Source organism: Anser cygnoides, chromosome 13 (assembly GCF_040182565.1).
Source record: "Anser cygnoides isolate HZ-2024a breed goose chromosome 13, Taihu_goose_T2T_genome, whole genome shotgun sequence".
Classification (NCBI taxonomy): Eukaryota; Metazoa; Chordata; class Aves; order Anseriformes; family Anatidae; genus Anser; species Anser cygnoides.
In genome coordinates, this window is record NC_089885.1 from 4,424,998 (window position 1) to 4,443,998 (window position 19,001).

The 19,001-nt window shown below is 36.0% G+C and overlaps 1 protein-coding gene across 7 annotated transcripts in view; it reads left to right on the forward strand.

Annotated features, from left to right (window-relative positions):
- The window catches only part of ATRX (ATRX chromatin remodeler), an 85,991-nt gene that overhangs the window by 30,966 nt on the left and 36,024 nt on the right, over positions 1-19,001 (forward strand). For 5 of the 7 annotated variants that reach the window (XM_067004794.1, XM_067004796.1, XM_048070696.2 and 2 more), the window contains 10 exons: positions 199-277; positions 6,752-6,882; positions 7,407-7,589; positions 8,595-8,688; positions 9,241-9,349; positions 10,008-10,187; positions 10,579-10,720; positions 11,849-11,958; positions 16,793-16,939; positions 17,145-17,322. In XM_067004794.1, the coding sequence (XP_066860895.1) occupies positions 199-277; positions 6,752-6,882; positions 7,407-7,589; positions 8,595-8,688; positions 9,241-9,349; positions 10,008-10,187; positions 10,579-10,720; positions 11,849-11,958; positions 16,793-16,939; positions 17,145-17,322 (1,353 nt within the window). The remainder of the gene's footprint in view (positions 1-198; positions 278-6,751; positions 6,883-7,406; positions 7,590-8,594; positions 8,689-9,240; positions 9,350-10,007; positions 10,188-10,578; positions 10,721-11,848; positions 11,959-16,792; positions 16,940-17,144; positions 17,323-19,001) is intronic. The other 2 variants (XM_067004795.1, XM_067004797.1) reach the window with 1 other exon arrangement.

A 19,001-nucleotide genomic window follows, 5' to 3' on the forward strand; every position in this document is an offset into this window, starting at 1 on the left:
TATTTTTATATGGGAATTCTTGATCATAGAATTACAGAATGGTTTGGGTTGAAAGGGACCTTGAAGATGCTCTAGTTCCAGCCTGGCTACTATGGGATACCTTGATGGAGATAATAGTTCATGTGCTGTGTTGTTTATTGCTGCTTTTACGTGTATCAAGTGCTTTCTTATTTTGTTTGTTTCCCCTTCCTCCCCCAGGAGATGAGGGAGACCCTAAATCAAGGGCTGTTCCAATGGAGGAGGAGGAAGATGATGATGATGACGATCCTGAGAATAGGTATGATTCCATCCATAAGGACTTAAAAAAGATTATAACACACCCTAGGCGTGGGCGCAAACCGGCGCAACGGAAGAGCAAGCAGGTTGTAAAAACCAGGACTGCCTGCCTTGTAAAGACTCGCTCACAGGCTTCCCGCAAGTTTGAACAAGGGGCCAGAAAACAGAGGCCAAAATCCAGAAATGCAAAGAAAGTATTTAGAAGTGTTAGCTAACACACCTTGCATAGGGTGTGTTATAAATGCACTGCAGCACTGTCCATTTTATGTTCCCATTGAAAAATGTGGGTTTTGTGACAACTGTTTTCATTCAGGCAGGTCTAAAACCTACTTCTGACAAATGTGAATTTCAGCTAGTGAGTAGAAGGTAAAAATTTGCATCTGTGCAATATGCAGTGCTGAGATCTTTACAGATTGCACTTGGTTATTGCTTTTGTCTAATTTACCTTTTTTTATTTGAAACGTCTTTTCTCAATAAAGAGAAAACTGTGGAGAAAGCAGTATTACAGATACTTTCAGCTGTTAATTAAAATGAGTTTTTAATCCATTAAAGAAAAACTTAAGTCACTAATGTGTTAGCTAAGGACCTGATTCTACAAGCACTTGTGCATAGAGTATCAAAGAGACTAAGTATGCATATAAATTTTTAGTCTTGCATAAGTGTACTCAGATTTGTGGCTTATGTATTGCTTCAGTTTGAGTTCAATAAAAACAGATCTATGTAAGATATAGTTAGTTTGTTAAGACATGTCATATTTTACCAATACCATTGTAGGTATCAAAATTAGCCTGGCTAGAAAATGTAAAAGCTTCATTTCCTAACGAGTGAATGCACAACATAAAGTATTGATCAGTTATGAGCTAGAGTTTGATTTTTGAACTTACTGTAGTTAGACTAAAGAGCTGTTCAACAAATTTTTATACAGTATTTCAGAAACTGATTTTTTTTGCCAAATAGCATGTATGGGACCAGCTTTGTAGCTTTGCACAATTGCTGATGGAGTCTTTTTCTGCTTCTGAGCCTTACTAGTTTGGAACATGATATCTTTGTTTCACGGAGTTGTATCTTTTGGTATATGGCTGAAGTAAATTTTACAAACACTGGTTTATATCCTTTACGGACCTCAGCTTGGCATCAAAATGGTGCTGATGATGTAGTTTCAGTCATCAAATTTAATCAATTTAACTTTTAAAGAAAGATGCTCTTTAGGGTCTTGACAGCACAGGGTCATAAGCAGAACGTGTAAGCAACGGTGATACAAGTTTTTTTTAAATGATGCTTTAATTTCAGTCCTGTTTTGATTTTTTTTTCTTTTTTGCTTATTTCTTAAGTGTTTCTGGTGGATAACTAAGCCAATACACTTTGTCAAAGTTCAGTGTTCACAGTACAAATGTTACTGACAGACCTTCACCGTTAGTTGAAGAGTTAACCCAACTGATAATGAACAAATCAGTAATATCAAATTAGGTTCTAAAAATCAGTTTCTGTAATTTCTTTTAAAGCTGAATATTTGTTTAAGTTTATATTTAGGGAATATTTTGAATATATATTTATGATACGGGGAGGTATTTTGTCAATGAACAGTTTTGTCAACCTTCAGACATGTTAACTGGTAACTGCAGTCTAATTTTACATTCAGCATGCAATGTACTTAGCACCAAAATCAGAGAGATAAAATGTAAAAAGATGGAACAAATTTCCAGAAGTTAAAAGCTTGTTTTACTGTTTACTCAACACAAAGTGTTTAAATAGTTTACCTACTATTCAGATAAGTTGCCTATTTTCTTCCAGGCCAAAGAGGGTATGTAGTACCTACTGGGTATTTGTAGTGTGGGAGCTTTCATGTTTGCAAGTCTCTAGTTTAGATGTTCTGTATTTGCATACCTTTGGATGTGCATGACATGAATATTAATAGTCTTGAAATCATTTTTGCCAAAATGCAATATCCAAGTGGGTCATAATATGACAGACAGTGCTGTATGCTTTCATCTTATGTTGTGTAATTATCTATTACTGGTCCTTCTGATCTTTCAAATGGTACTGTTTAATATGTTTGCAGTAGTTTTGTTTATTAAGAAGTAAATAGTGTATTTAATGCAGAATGCCTTTAAGTATTTGATGGATGCAATAAATTTTTGTAAAACATTTTTCTTGTCCAAGCATTTAATTTAATACAACTCTGACAGCTTGAAAATCAGACTGTTTCAACAAAGACAGTACAGTGTTTAGAAGAAGGTGTTTGGCAGTTCTGACTTTTTAAAAACGTGTATGACATTCCATCCAAACATTCATCTCCCAAAATATGTTTTAAATGGATCTAAGTTTTCAGTAATGTACCAGCAGCCCATTTAATGCAGGAATGCTCTAGTTGAAAGAAAGGTGGCTTTTATTAGCCACATGATGTGGCTTTTTTCTTCTTTGTCCTCAAAGGCTTATTTTGGGCAACTTTGTTTCTACATACAATTAGTAGGTATTTATGAACACTACGTGTGAGTTGATATCTAATTGGTAATAATAATACATCACATTCAAATAATATTTTAAACTCTTAAAAAGAAAATTATTTTACAATGTAGCATTGTCTCATCAAGGTTTTTGACAAGCTACAAGTCCATCATATTGGCACTCTAAAATTCATAAACAAGAATGGTGCAAATTATCCTGTGGACTTAACTCCACGTCACGAGAGGCTGCACCTACTATTCCATTTTTGCTGAAATGTCTGAAGGGTAATTTAAGGTAGTCCTGTGCTGTGAATAAGCAACTCCTAGGTAACTTCCTATTTGCCTCTTGTTTTCAAATGGTATTTTCCTTTAGTGTAAGTTAGAAAATACATGGTAACCAATTAATTTATAAACTTGTGTTTTCAGTATCGTTCTTCCAAAAGTGTAGTGTATTTAAATAATGATTTATATAAAATTAAACATATATACTCATTGTTCTAGAGATGGCGTATATGTCCTGGTGGGATTATAGCCCCGTTCTTTAAGGCACTGCGTAAAATTGGAAAAATGTCCTTCTTACAAATCTTACAATATGTTTAGATAAAAATGGAGTGGGTCTAGGCAACAGGACACGCTCAAGATCGCAGTAGCACTGTGGCAGAAATGAATGAAAAGCAGGTGTTTTCACTACCTGAAGTCCTTTGCTGGAGGTCACGCAGCTCTGTGCTTTTTCTGATTTAATGTTCTTTGTAGTGTTCAAATCTGGTTGGCCAAGAGTATGTTCTAAATCCTTGACACAATCCTTAAATATTACAGTATCTTTTGTTTTTTATGGGTTTCTCTGGGAGAATGGGAAGGGAGGAGTTTTCACACTACCATGACTTTTTTTTTCTTGGTACTTGCAGTTTGATGTTCCTGCAAATGTTAAATCAAGAGCATTCCATTTCCTTGCTTGGAAACCCGGTCACTTTAAATGGTTTTACATCTTAAAATAGAAATGTGCTATATTATTCTGAGTGACATATTTTAACTTGAAAACAAATTTAAAGAGTTCAGTACTCAATTTCCTCTGTATCATTTAAGCCATTTGTTACATCAGTCATTTTTTCAGATGCATTTGTAAGGGTTAATCTCTTTGGTTCTAATATTGCGTACGCGTTTAATTCTAATCAGTTTTGTGGTTACATAAAAAGTAGGAATCTTTTAAATTCTGAACATGTCTGAACAGTGTGTTACAGTTTTTGCCCAACATCATACCAGCATTGAAGAGAATGTAGGTGTTTTCGCTGAGCAAACAGTTCCATTTCTGTTTGATTCAAAGGGGTTGAATCTTTATCCTAGCTAAAAATACGTATCTCAGAGTATAAAAGCATTAACTTTTTAATCAAGATTATGATAATTAATTAGAAACTAATAAACCTGTCCAGTCGGAAGAGGTCAAGATGATTGGTGGTTATGAGGATGATCAGTAGGTAAAGAGCAGCATCTTTTGTTTATGGACACTCTATTTTATGCATGGTTTTTTTTGGTGAATGATGCATTTGCGGTTAATTTTTTTCTTAAACATTTCGCGGAAGTAAAGAGCAAATAAAAATGCCCATCTTCTCTTCTTAAGAACCAAAGTCGATCTTTGTTTAAAAATAAATGATTTTTTAAAGGTGACTTATATGAAAGGTAAGTATCATTATCCACATTCAAAGTTTGTTAATTTTGCTAATACAATTGAGCATGACATGAAGTTAGTCAGAGACAGTGTTACTAGGCAGTACGTTCAGGATTTCGTTTGAAAATTTTGCAGTTCTTTTTAGTTTTGCTGCTTTTTATCCTCTAGCCAAAAAAAAAAACTTCGGTGATATTCTTGTTGGTTTTTAAATGAGAAAATTGACCAAACTGCTTCTGTCTCCATTTCCTGGAGTAGAATTCGGTGTTGATAGTTTATGTAAAAAGCTTTCTGAAAAAGCCAATCGGTGGCATTTCAAGCAATTTCAACAGAAAGTTCTTCAAACCATTAAAAGATGGAAGAAACATAGTCTTAATTTCTTATATACACACGTTGTGATGATTATTTTAAAAATAAAAAGGCAGTCCCTTTTCCAAATTCTCTGGAAGGACCTAATGCAAAAACTTTTAGAAGAGGATGTTACTTATCTGTGGACTTCAGTAAGTGTTCATAGGGTTTACAGTGTGATCTGTTGATATATTGTAGAATTAAAAGCTTACCAAGAACACTGCATTTTGAAGTTTAAATCAACTGTTTCAATTACTTTGCAAGCCATTCCTACAAAAAGGAGGGGGAGGCACAGAGGGGTGTTTTGGATGCTGGATGGTTTGTGACTCATTGAGCAATCTTAAATGGCTTTGTGCTGTTTACTAAACCATTTTACTTCCATCTTTTAATACCAACTAAGTATACATGAGCCTTAAAATCTTTCCAGAGAATATACTACTAAGCCAAAAACAGAAAATACTGTTAGAAGTGTATGGAAGGATGCCTTGGGAAAACTCCCTTTGAAGGTTTTTGTTCTAGGGATATGTTACATGCTGCAAAATGGAATACGAAATTCTTTAAAACTGATTTTATTGTCCTCCCATAACAGTAACAACTTTAATTTTCTAATGCCTAAGAAGCTGTATTTAAGAGATCATTGTTCCTCCAGCAGCTCCAAGTGAAGCCTTGATGGTGGCTGAGATTCATGGGTTTGAAATGGTTGTTTTGACTGGCACAAACTTTCCCATTCTGAACGTTGTGCATGCAGTATACATTAATTCTTCTGAAACGCAAGACAGACCAGATCTAACCTAGGGAAAAAAACATTTAACATGGATAACCACAGAATGAAAATTATAATATTTCTAATATTAATATGGGGAAGTCCTGCTTTCATTCTGTCAGGACTTTTCCCTGTGGAAGTAAGTGTTCTCAGATAAGTCCACTATTTTCCTGTGTGTTTGATACATCATTTCATATTTTCCCTTGGATGTATATTCACACAGATTTTTTTTTGTTTGATTTTTGGTTTTTAATGTTACAAGAGCACATAAAGAAACCATTTTCCATAGTAACTTTTTGCATATTAGCAGAAAACATTCTTGTGCTGAGACGAATGAAACTGGGGGAAGCTGAGCAGTTTGTGGAACAGGAAATAAGATTATTATTTTCCTTGAAAGTTCAGGTCCTATAATGATTGATAAATCTCTTTTGTGTCATGCATATATATTTTTTGCTGTATTTACTGTAAGGCAAGTGCTTGTAGTTACATGAGGGATTCAGTGTGTTTTTTTCCCCCCAGGCACTTATTAGCTGTTCATCTTCAGACATCATGAGTTGCATCCATTACTGCAGCATCTCTTTTGCAATAGAGTTGTCCTACACTTAGTATGGTAACCCAACTGAAGGCTAATTATATAGATGTAGGGTAATATATATGTTTTAAAACCTGTGAATTAATGCATATCGCAGCAATCCTTTCTCTGTGCTTAAAACGTGCATTCAGTGCTGCATTGTTTTTAAAACTAGTGCTGTTTAATGGTGTAAATTCAGTGCCTCGGGAAATTAAGGCATTTGAATCCCATTGACGTGAATCAATCAAGAATGATAACTTGACAGGGGGAAATGATTTGAGTACTAAGATTTGATCTTCACCTTCTTGTTACGATTAGAATTCACATAGGTGCCTGTCCCAGCAGAGATTAGAAGAGATGAGAATGAAAAAAATAAAGCAAATAGACCATGAATACAATGAAATGTTTGTTTCTACGCTTTATAACTATCTGCAGCCTTACTGTGAAGTACTTAACTTTTAACAAGCATGGTACAGATCTGCTTTCTAAAAGCAAGTTAACACAATGTATTTAGTTAACATGAGTTTTTGCTTTTATATCCTGTCTTATCACAGTGACTTTTCATCATACGTTTTTTTGTTCAGCTTTCAAACCTTTTTGTGAAGTTCTGAGTGGTATAGGATTACATTTATCGTTCATAGATTTGCTTGAACAATGGAATACATAGTTTTTTCTGTTTTACTTCAAAGAATTGCCAAGAAAATGCTTTTAGAAGAAATCAAAGCCAATCTTTCCTCTGACGAGGATGCATCTTCAGATGAAGAGTCGGATGAAGGAAAAAAGAAAACTGGAAAACAAAATGAAAACACAGCAGATGATGGTGAGCACCAAACGCATCTGGAAAAAAGTGGTGCTGTCGTGCCTGTCATAATTTCAAAGGTCACTTGAGAAATTATTAAAATGTTTTCAATTTTCAACAACAAAAAACTGATGTTGCTTTCTGGTAGACAAATAAATAAAAGCCCGTGTACATGATCATGAGGATTATCATCCCTTTTACGGTTCTGAAAGTGGTTTTATTTTTTTGTCTTTGTGGGTTGTTTTTTTAATACTTATTTTATAGTCAATTAAGAAATTCTGTGGGTTTGTGAGGAATATTCCGTGAAGAACAGTAAGATATGCAAATATACAGGAGTGATTTGGCTAACAGATGTAGTCATTGCAACAGACACTTAAGTGCTCAGGCAATGTAAAATATGGTTTGAGGGAACAACTCTATGTTGTTGTCTGTATCTTCCTGGAAAAGCAGAGAAATTAACCTAAATTAATTCTGATGTTAATTCTTGTCAAATTTAAGAAAAAAATGACCATTGTGCATGTTGTACTGACTCTTATCTCCGACAGAAGAGAATGAAAAGGAGAAGGATAATTCCGAATCAGATTCAGAGGAAGAAGACTCAAAGAAGCCCAGATACAGACACAGACTACTGAGACACAAGCTGACAGTGAGTGATGGAGAATCTGGTGAAGAAAAAAAGGGGAAACCTAAAGACACAAAAGAAGGGAAGCGCAGAAATAGAAGGAAAGGTACACAATCCAAATGTTTCTGTCAAAAATGTACTTCTATAAAATAACCCCAAAGCGTGTCAAAATGTAGAATTGAAACTGTTAATTTTTAATCTCTGCATAAGCTTCCTTATGTATTAAATCTGAATTCATTTTTCTGTTTGATAAACAGTTTTATTTAAAATGTTAAATGTGCATGCAGCAGGTTACAGCTCTTTACTACTGTATCCTTTGAATTGGATTAATCCTGTTGAGTCTTATGATATTAATCTTTAATAACAGAGTGGAACCCAGTAGGTCTCACTTGTGAAAATCAATCTTGCTTTTTATGTGATTTCTCCTTTCCTTGGATTGTTAATAGGCCCTTGTGTCATCAAAGAATTTCACCTGGCTTAAATGTTGTGAGCTTCAGCTGAACACTAGATGGCAGTCTGAAGGGCTGCCTGCCTTAGCTTTCTCATTTTCCTTGTTGCATGCAAGAGCAAAGAATTTGTCAACCCCTAACATTTTGAGTCAGTTCTAAACTTGCTATGCCTGAAGAAACTTCAAGCCATAAACACAGTAATATAATTGCCTACCTTGTTAGTAAACTGTTTGTCTGCATTATGTGTGAAGAGTGATTTTAAAATGATATCTGAAACATTTGAAAGGAAAGCTTCTATTTAACTAAAAATCATCTTTTTTTTTTTTTTTAAGTTCAGCGCTGTTCCCCATTATGTTCTGTCCTCTTCACTCACTGTCTCTGAAGCTTTCCAATACAATTCTGTTTGCTTATAAGTCATGCTTAGATATTTTCATGCAAAAAGCTTAGTCTTGTTGGCCTAATATGCTATCAGGACTCAGCTTTTCTGCTCTGTACCCCTTATATTGCTGATGCTGCTTCTTGGTATGTTCAGTGGGTCCAGTACTGTCTGAAATGAACTTCTACAAGTGCTTGTTGACCTCAAACACTTTGTATGATTAGAAAATGTCATGTTGCTTGCTTTGCAATAATATTCAACATGAAATCATACTTCATTTTTAAAGTGAGCAGCGATGATTCAAATGAATCGGAGTTTCACGAATCTGCCGTTAGTGAAGAAGTCAGCGAGTCTGAAGATGACCAGCGTCCAAGAACAAGGTATAAATAAAACTTCGCTATTCTTACCTTGTGTTTGGGTTTTGGTTTTGTTTTTCATCCCTGCCATCTAGGCAGTGAGATGGTAAAACATAAAGACTTCTGGTAACTTTGGAGACATTGGATCAGTCCTTAAAACCTTTGATTCTTCTTGTATATAAATTTGTTATCTGCTAATTAAATTTGCAGCAAATGTGAGAATTTTGCAGTTGCATCACAGCATGTGGTACATGGCAATTTGATAAGCCAGTAGGAAAAATGTAGCAAAACAAATAGCATTTTTGTGCCAATTATGTCATTTGGAGAATGATGGGTTGCAGTAGCAAACTGATATTTAATGAGTCTGACCTTCTTCAGAGTTGTCTGGAATAGTCTGTTACTGTTTGTGTCCAGTAAGATGAGGGGGAGGAGAGGATTTGGAAGTAAAACCCTGACTGCACAAAAGAAGTATATGTTCTGTTGATTAGCAGTGTAGTTAGTGTAATTTTTTTATCATTGTTTGTCAATGAGGCAATCTATTATTATTGTTTGTCAGTAAGACTGCCTTTATTATAGATCTGCCAAGAAAGCTGAGGCAGAAGAAAACCAGCGCAGTTACAAACAGAAAAAGAAACGGAGGCGTATAAAGGTTCAAGAGGATTCTTCAAGTGAAAACAATAACAAGGTACTGTATTGTGTTTTGAATTAATAAATGGGAAAAGGAGTTCCTGTTTTGTATGCTAATTGTTCAGGGGTGTAGGTATCTCAAACAGCTCTATACAAAGCACAGTAAAAAGTTAAAACTTTTCTCAGTGTTAACTGTTAAAATTTGTAAACTAGCACTACAATGGGCAAAAACCACGTCACATTTCTCGTTTCCTTGTTTACCTGTTAATTTGGAAACAAAAAGCAAAACAACTTTTAAGTAAATGGAATTAAAAAAAATTAAATATAGAAGATGACACATAGTAGGTTAAGATTTTTCTAGTAATAAAGTTTCTTTTCCTATGTAGTGTAGGTGCTGGCTGATCTAGCAGCACTAAAACAGAAGAACAGTTCTTTATTAAGTCATTATTTGATACCATATGATAACAGTACCTTCAGTACTGCTTTTGCACAGCTGGGTTAATCTTTAATATCTCAGAATACATTATAGTTAAGGTGCCACTTCTGTTGTCATGTTGACTACCCGTTTTAAAAAACAAACAAACAAAAACCAGTATCTTTTGTCCTATGAGCTAAACTCTACCAGTGTGTATTGAAATTACTGAGAGCTTATCTGAAAATCATGGATTTCATGGTCTATGTCATAATTCTCTTGGTAATACTTTAATTTGTAATAGAGTAATTCTGAGGATGAAGAAAACGACGATTCAAAATCTCCTGGAAAAGGCAGGAAGAAAATAAGGAAGATTATTAAAGATGATAAGCTTAGAACAGAAACACAAAATGCACTTAAAGAGGAAGAAGAAAGAAGAAAACGGATAGCAGAAAGAGAACGGGAGAGAGAGAAGTTGAGAGAGGTATGTTCTGTTTTCATTGCAAAATGGTAGGAAGTTGAATTGCTGATGACATTTAAGATGTCATATTTCTACCTCAATTTAATTTGATAAGTAATTTTATAAGTACTTATATGTAGACTTGTAAGCCATAAGTTTAGTTTGTAGTTTGCAGGTAACACTGCATTTTTATTTAAGCCTACTGAGATCTTTAGAAAGCTGTTCAGTTGCCTATTGCTTTACTTTTCCGTGGGAAAAAGCAATTCCCCAAAGTAAGCTGACGATGCGTGGTAAAGGATTAAAGGTTTCTCTTTATTTAAATAATGACATCCGTTTTTGCTAAAGCTAGTGTTTGTCAAATGCTTGGCATTATTCACTTGTAAGTATTCCTATGATGTACTGTTTCTGCTTATAGGTGATAGAGATAGAAGATGCTTCACCTCTGAAATGTCCCATTACAACTAAGCTGGTTTTAGATGAAGATGAAGAAACAAAAGAACCATTAGTGCAGGTTCACAGGAATATAGTTACCAGACTGAAACCACACCAAGTAGATGGTAAGAAGAGATTTAAAACTTTTTTTTTCTAATTTTATTTTTTTACACTGGCACAGTGTCATGTGCAATCTGAATTAGAATCATAAGAGAAACTCCTTGGCAGGCAAATACCAAAGCATTGTGTTTAATGTTCTATTTTGGAAGATCTGAACAAATGAGATCACGAATAAATACATAGTTCTATTTTGCAAGCAAAGAGTCCTAGATATTTCAAGTTGGAAGAGTCTTTAGAATCATACAGCTCTCTGCACTGAGGCAGAATCAAATATAAGTTAACCATTTTGCTGAGGACAATCTGTTTGATTTTTACAGTTTTCAGTGAGGATTTAGAAATCCCACAGTATTTTCCTGGCTTTCTCATCCAGAATCTTTTTTCTGGTACTTGGCATGACCTGACTGCAAATTAACCCAACTTCTTTTCGTTTTCTACTTTTAGTGAAGAAGGAGAAGAGAATGACCAATCATAGCTTTCTTCATAGCTCATTCTGTTCTCCTAAATTCCAGAAAGTTCATAATATATCTTTCCATGTTAGTAAGAATCTTCTGGGCTTATTTCAGCACTTAAAGGGAGGTGCCATGAACCAGACACAATAGTTGAAGCTTCATCTGTGCTGAGTATAGCATTGTAGAATACAATTCCCCAGTAAATACATGGCATAGAAGAAGAAATCACCCAGCAGACCTTCATATTAACACATTTTGTTATTAGGATTATATTTTCTCTCCCTTTTCAGCTGTCATAGTTCTTATTTGAATTTTCTTTCTTTAAGCATAGAGCTTTACATCTGATCTGTCTCGACAGAATTTCTTCTTGCAGATTACCAGGATCATTTGCCACTGCTGTTCTATTTCCTCTTTTCTCCCTGCCCCCAAGGTTGAAGCCATCTGCAGTCTGCACAGTAGTACTCTTTAATCCAGTTGCCACATCTTTAGTGAAAACTGTTGAATATAATTGATTTCAAGGCAAAGCTCATCTCGCATGCTAGCCATCTGACAGAAATTAATCAATAATTACCCTGAGCGCTGCTTTTGTAAGATTTATCATGATCTTACAGTGACTGCTCTAATCAGGTGTACCGTAATAAAATGGATGATTAATAAGTAATTTTTCAACAAATTTTTTTTCAGGTGTTCAGTTCATGTGGGATTGCTGTTGTGAATCTGTTAAAAAGACAAAGACGTCTCCTGGTTCAGGATGCATTCTTGCTCACTGTATGGGTCTGGGGAAAACATTACAGGTAAGGAACAAAAGTCTTCTTGTTTTCTGGTCTGTAGCTTGCTCTCAAATCTGATCCAGCAAAAGGCAATTTTAATGACTTTCAGAACATAGTAAAATTTACTAGGCAGTGACTTGATGAGGGCTAGAGAAAAGGATTTGTAAAAAGATTCTCATGAAGAAGTTGTGTTTGGTAGTATGTAGGTGTGCAAGTTCTGATAAGCACTTGTGCTTCTTCCACTTAAAAAAAAAAGTCTGAAATTAAATAAGGTAGTTGTTGACTTAAATCGTCACTTAAAAACTCATATGTAATTGTAAATGATGTGTAGCTCGCTCACAACCCAGTATAACAAAATACAGCTGGTAGGAAACAGTTTCAGAAACCTCTGTTTCTAAGCCAATTTAATAACCGTAAGCAGGTTTTGTTCTTTACTGTCTTCTTTATTCTTCTTCATTCATGCGTTGCCCTTTAAATTGTTTCTTTTCCTCAGTAGTTTTTGGATTTTGGAATTTTTTTGCATTGATAAAGTAGATATTTATCTGTTCATTGGGTTCTGTTTTTTTGTTTTATGCCAGGCTTTTACTGTCTAAACTCAGATGCTTTGTGCTATAACATAAACAATGTTTTGTTACAATTTAGACTCTTCTGGATTGGAGAAGGGGAACACTGGTTTATTTTATGTTTTTTTGTTTCTTTTTTTGCGTTTTTTTTTCAGTAATCTGTTGTGGTTTTTTGTTTGTTTTTTTTTTTCCAGTAATCTTTCGTATGTACATTCTTATTTCTGGGTTGTTGTGCATCACAAACATATAAGACCAGGAACTTTCATTGCCATAGCAGTAAAAAGATACGATACACTTTAAAGCCTTTTTTTGCTTCTTTATTTGTTTTCTTTGGCTTTACAGTTCTTTGCTTTCTCAGATCTTCAGGTTCAAGCCTTCAGTGTCATTTCAGTGCGTTTCTTCTCCTTTATACCGCTGAAGACTGCTTCTTAAAACTCTAAACCAGAATACTGTGGCATTTCTTTAAAAAGATTTCCATTTTGTTACAATTGGCTTTTCTGCCTTATTAAAAGTTGCACAGTGAACAGCTTCCCATTTCTATTAAGTCTTTAAAACCTGAAGCTCAATCCTCATCTTAAGATGTTTCTTTTGAAACTGATCACCCAAGCAGCTGTTGTAAAACAACACTCACAGCTCTTTTTCTTGAGTCTCTTAGAAGATGCTTATGCCCTCTGTCAGGTTACCTTGACCTTCAAAAGGAAGAAAAGATACAGAACAGTTTTCTTGAGTTCCCCGCTTCTCGGTATTCATGCTGCTACTTTTTCAGGGGAACTGGGAGTGTTGAATTCCTTTTCTTTTTACTTGTTTCCAAGTATCTGTCTTCATGAATTTTGGTTTCGCATTCAGCCATATTTAGCATTGCTATGAGCAGAGAACTGGGGCAAGTTGCTTGTCTTGCTGCCGTGTTGCCCAGTCTGTTCCCAAGAATTCCTTTAGCAGAAGTCATTTGACAGACAAACCTTTCCCTTTTATTTTGGGGAGGAGAAATGGAAAATTTAGAGAGCTCTCGAAAAGAAAGGAGGACAACAGTCTTATCAGTGCTTAAAAAGGCTGAATGCTCACATCGATAGGTGGAAAAGATGGTGCCTTTAGGTGGTGTCATGACTTGCCTTCAAAAAGGAAACTGTTTAATGCCTCTTGACCTGCAGGAAGCTGACCATTAGTGTTTATATCAAAAAAAAAGTCTACCATTTACTCTTAGTCTCAGATCACTGCTGATAAAAAGCAGGGCCGCTGTGGTCTCATTGTCATTGGCCTTCATTGATGCTGTGTTTCCTCGCTTATGGAGAAGGGAGGTATTCCCACATCTTTACCAGGACAACTGGCTGCTGAAACAAGTCGTTGTGAACATTTTTGATCTCTAGCTTGAGGTGAATCATTAGAAATCTAATTTGCTACTTCTGCGGACACAGGAGTTGATCAGAATTGACTTCAGCTTGGGTTCAGTCAGGGCCTTCCTCCACCAGGAGCAGTCCTTAGCTGTAAAGTCGCTTGACAGGAGATCCGCCAGGTGCCTCTGGTGAGTTTGAGTCTAGCCGATGTAGCAGCCAGCACTTGTGCAGCGCTTCATTCCGAATTCCCTCTTCAAATGCTCCGAGTCTGGATGCACTTCAGTCGTTCTTGGAGTGCAGTCTCTTTGGCGTGGTGATGATGGTTCTCAAAGAGGTTGTTTTCTTCCTACAGTGAGGATGGGATCCTCAAAGCGTCTGTGAGGAAATGCCATTTCACTGGCCTCTTCTGTCTTGGTCAGTTGTGGTGAAAGCTTCCCCCATTGGATTGGGAAGCCCTCTCACCTGACCTGAAGGCTCAAGATCTGTTCATTCCTAGAGAGGTCAGTATACCCACGTACTGGAATTCCGTGCTGTATGAAAGATGTCTCCACGTTTTTGTGCCACAGCTGGATTCATCCGCAGGTGACAACAGCCAGCGTTACAACCTTGGTAGTAACTTAGCAAACCAAACGCTGTACAGTGCTGTTGACAGCTGGTCTTTGACACCTTTGTGTTTGGCTTATGAGGCTTGTCAGTAGTTTTTATTTGCCTTACGAGGTGTTATTGGGCATAGTCAGCATGTGGACACTGCTAGACCATAGGCTTGGCTTGACTTGATGTCCTCCTTTATTAGTTTTAGAGTCTTGAGATGTGTTCCAAGACGAAATCTTCAGAGAGGTATCTCCAAATCTAGCAGGGGGTATCTGCTTTTTGCTGGCATTAGCTGTGCCTTACTGGGTCAGATGCTTCCTGCTTCTTGTGTCTTCCCTCTAATCCAGTCTTCAGGGTGGATTCTTCCATTTCTGCATCTGCAATTGAGCCTTCAGGATTCTTCAGCAAGTGAAGTGACATAGGAAATAGCTAATCCTGCCCTCCTCTGATCTAGTTGAGATGAATTTTATTTCAGACTTACTGATCCTGAAAATCTTTTTTCATGATCTGGGAATTGCAGGATATAGTCACAGAGTGCTTAGTTGGCTCCCTCAGATTCTTTAGATTCCTGGGATTCCTTTGTAAAGAAGTGAATCAGAGAAAGTTTAGCTTTGTTTTTTTTAGCGTTGTTTGTTTTTCTGGTTTGTTTTTTTGAGTAATACAAAGCTGTAGATGAATAGAGAAACTGCAGTCATTCCCTGGATTCCTCTATGTTCTGCTTAGGTAAAACAAGCTGCAATCTTGATTGTGATGCACAGCACATGGACAGTACAGTGTGTGTGGTTTGGTTTCTTGTTTTTGTTTTTTTTAGAACTCCAGCTGCAGCATATCTCTTTGCTTTGTTGATGGAAGCTGAGGCAGAAGACCTCACCTGTTAAAACAATCCAGAATCCCATAGAAGAGAATTTTCATACGTACCTTGAAGAGTGTATTTTTACATGCTTAATTCTGATTTTACATGTTACGGTTCCTCAGGAGTTAGATCCCAGCTTTTCCTGGAGATATGCAAAGTAGTGCAGAAGTGTAGAACTTTTCAGTGCGGCAGTGGAACCCGGATTACTTCGTACATTTATACTTGATACACTTTAAACTTCAGTAAATAGCTTGAAATGTTTCACACTGGAAGATATTTTTATATGTGATTGCAAACATGACACAGTGGCTGTGTCGTGACTTCTTGATAATCAAATGTTTTTATGGATCCTGTTTGTAGCTAAATAATCTTTTTTATTTTCCCTTACATGGTTATTTGCCAGTCCTCCCACTGTACTCAACAATGCCATTTGTTGTTTAGCTCTTAATAGGACTTTCCTGATGAGTCTTCATGGGTAGTTTCTTTCTGCATCTGAACATAAGATGCTTTTGTGTTGATAGCAAAACCACTAGTAATTATTCTGGTATTGGAGCATCTAAAAACAGTTTGGTGCCCAGTGCTCAAATCTTAGTCATGCAGTTTAAAATTACTTTGATGCGGTGTATTGAATCAGGGTTGTAAGATAACAAGTTTTGATCCAGAAAGAAATTCCTGGGTGTTGTATGGCTGTGGATTACGGGGCAGCCTTCACCATTAAATGGCAGTGAGAGCTGGGGCTGTTCTGGGATCTCTGGCTGCTCTGCTCCTGACTTCTTACGTGCTACCTCCAGTCCTGGTTTTATTTGCTATTGCTCAAAAACAGGCAGCCCAACAGAAATACTCTTAAATGGCAGCAAAAGAGTTAGTTTTTTTTTCCAAGCCTCAAGAAGGTGTTATCATCTGTAGGATATACCCAGGCTGGCTTTAGGGTGAATATCATAAAGCATTTCAATAACCTGCTTCAGAGCTCATTTGCAAGAGCAAAACCTGGGTTTGAATCCTGAAAAAAAATAAATCCCATGCATAATTTGCCAGTATGTTGGAAAAAAAAAACACACCATGGAAAACATAATTTAAGACTGAAAGTCACTTTCAAGAAATTTGACACAGTCATCAAGTCCGTAGAGGTGAATTTATTTAAGGTTTGGGGTTACTACTGGGGGAAGGCTTACAAATTACTTAATAGAAATTCTTAGTTTATGAAAATGATTGGTGAAATGTAAAGGGAGGTTTACAGTTCAACTATTCAAATAGTGCAGCTATACAATTTTAAACTATATCTCTATCACTATATGAAGGATTTAAGCAGCTGTGCAACCCAAATTAATAATCATATGAAATCAAAATATACATGTATTGAATTTTAAGCATCAAGTTGTTTAACAAACAGAAAAAGTATGTGCGAGTAAGATTGCGGTTGGTACATTTTATATGTGAATGAATATGTACCTGTGTGTTTCTTTCCTGTCCTTCAGTGCTCGGCATTTAATTTGGCATTTTGTTTGTTGTTCCTCTTGCAGGTAGTAAGTTTTCTTCACACGGTCTTGCTTTGTGACAAGCTGGATTTCCGGACGGCTCTGGTAGTGTGTCCACTGAACACTGCCTTGAACTGGTTGAATGAGTTTGAAAAATGGCAAGAAGGTTTTGAAGATGATGAGAAATTAGAGGTATTATAAGGCTTAAAAAGAGTTCTTAAAAATGAAATAACTGAATGATTTGCATAATTGGGAAGCTCCACTACTCAAAATACAGGCTAAGGAATGCACTTTGTTTGAAAAAATCACTAGCATTAATATGCCTTAAGGTATTTAAGTTACACCACTACTTTGGAATTTTAAGAGGAACTGAAGCATGTTTTTTTCCATTTGAAAGGTCTGTGAACTAGCAACTGTGAAACGCCCCCAAGAGAGAAGCTATATGCTCCAGCGTTGGCAAGATGAGGGAGGTGTGATGATAATAGGCTACGAGATGTATCGTAATCTTGCACAAGGCAGGAACGTGAAGAGTAGAAAACTTAAAGAAATATTTAATAAAGCTTTAGTTGATCCAGGTAAGTGGAAAATTAATGAAGGTATGCATTATACGTAATGAATTTTTATGTTTCAGAATATGAGCTAAGTAATCACGGAAACGGCAGTCTGTTGGGCAGATGATTTTAAACAGTAACATTGGCAAGATTTATCACAATTTTTTTTTCCCCTTTGCTGAATTACAGAGGTGGTTGTTCAGAAGCTGCACAGTGCTTTTGTAAATAGCCTGCCTGTAAGGGTCTTTTGTATTAGGTCCAATATGGAAATGGCCACAGGAACACATACTGGAAACTTTTTCTCATGGGTATCTTTTTTGCAACCATTGCTTTCTTTGCGTGGTAATTTCAAGTGTGAATTGATGGTTACTGTAATCCGCAATTTTATTAAAACCACAAACTACTTGATCTTCACTAGAATTCTGCAGGTACAGGAGCAAGCACACATAAAGAATAGTTGAAAACATATACCTCAGAAGTGTGAAGAAATGAGTATTAATTAAGTGCTAATTAGTTGATTGCAGATAAAGCACTTTTTCATATTTTTTTCCAGTCTGTGAAATGGATGTTTGGTTTTAAGTTCAGCTGAACGGGGCAAATTTCTGTAAAATGTGTATATAAGCACTTGAAAATACTGTTGATAAAAACCAGTTTTATCGGGTGATCATCAAAAACAACTAAAAACTTCGGAATTAGCAAGTTTCACCAAAATGGCAAAATTTTCTTCCAAATTCTGACCTAGTAACTGATATGAGAACTACCTAAGATTATTCACAGCACAATATATTTTAAATACCGTATTTAAAAGATACCTTTGCCATAACTTTGATATTGTACTTACAGTTGATTAAATTTGGGAATGCTGATGTGGTAGGTAAGGGAAATGATTTATCTGGTTCTTCAGGTAGATGTTCTTGGGGTTTAGTTATCTGATTGGACTTTAAGTTATGTGACTGTTAGCGTATGGTTGATTTTATTTTATTTAAGCATTCCGATTTCATGTGAAATAACAGCATTGGTCTTGCTTGTACTTGGTCTTGCTGACTGATTTTTTGCGAACTTCACAAATGGGGAAAAACCACTTTGTGATTATTGTTACAGAACTTTAAAAATCACATTTTCATAATGATGAGGTACAATAGAAGTTGACTAGAGAGAAGGTGTAATTGACTAGGGTCCTGATTGTATGTTGTAGTCATAAAAGACACTGAAAATCAAACAGCTCTACGTGTAACCTGGCCATGAAAGGTTGTTTCGTAGCTCTCTGTATACATATATTTCAGCAATACAGGTGAGCAAATTCAGTCTCTGTGATTCTTAAATAAAATAATTACTCATTCTTGTGTTTCGTAAGCTAATGTTTAGCTTATGATGGATTGGTTTCCTTCTTAGTCTGGAAGTTTGTCTCATTTGTATGTCTCATTTGCTGTTATTACCTGATTAATTATTACTGTTATACTACCTCCCTGCTATTTCTGCAGGTTCCTGCCTCTTCCATTGCAGTGAAAGTGGCGTTTCCCTGATCCTGTTATGAATTGGTTCAGGAACATAAGATAAGCCAAAAGTAAACTTTCAAAAATGATCAGTTTGTATGTATTTTAGTTCTCTGAATTGGCTCAGATTGAGCAGACACATATCTGGTTGACAGAGATAGTGAAGAAGGACGGTGATGCTGGGCCTTTCGGAAAGGGTCTGAGCAGCAG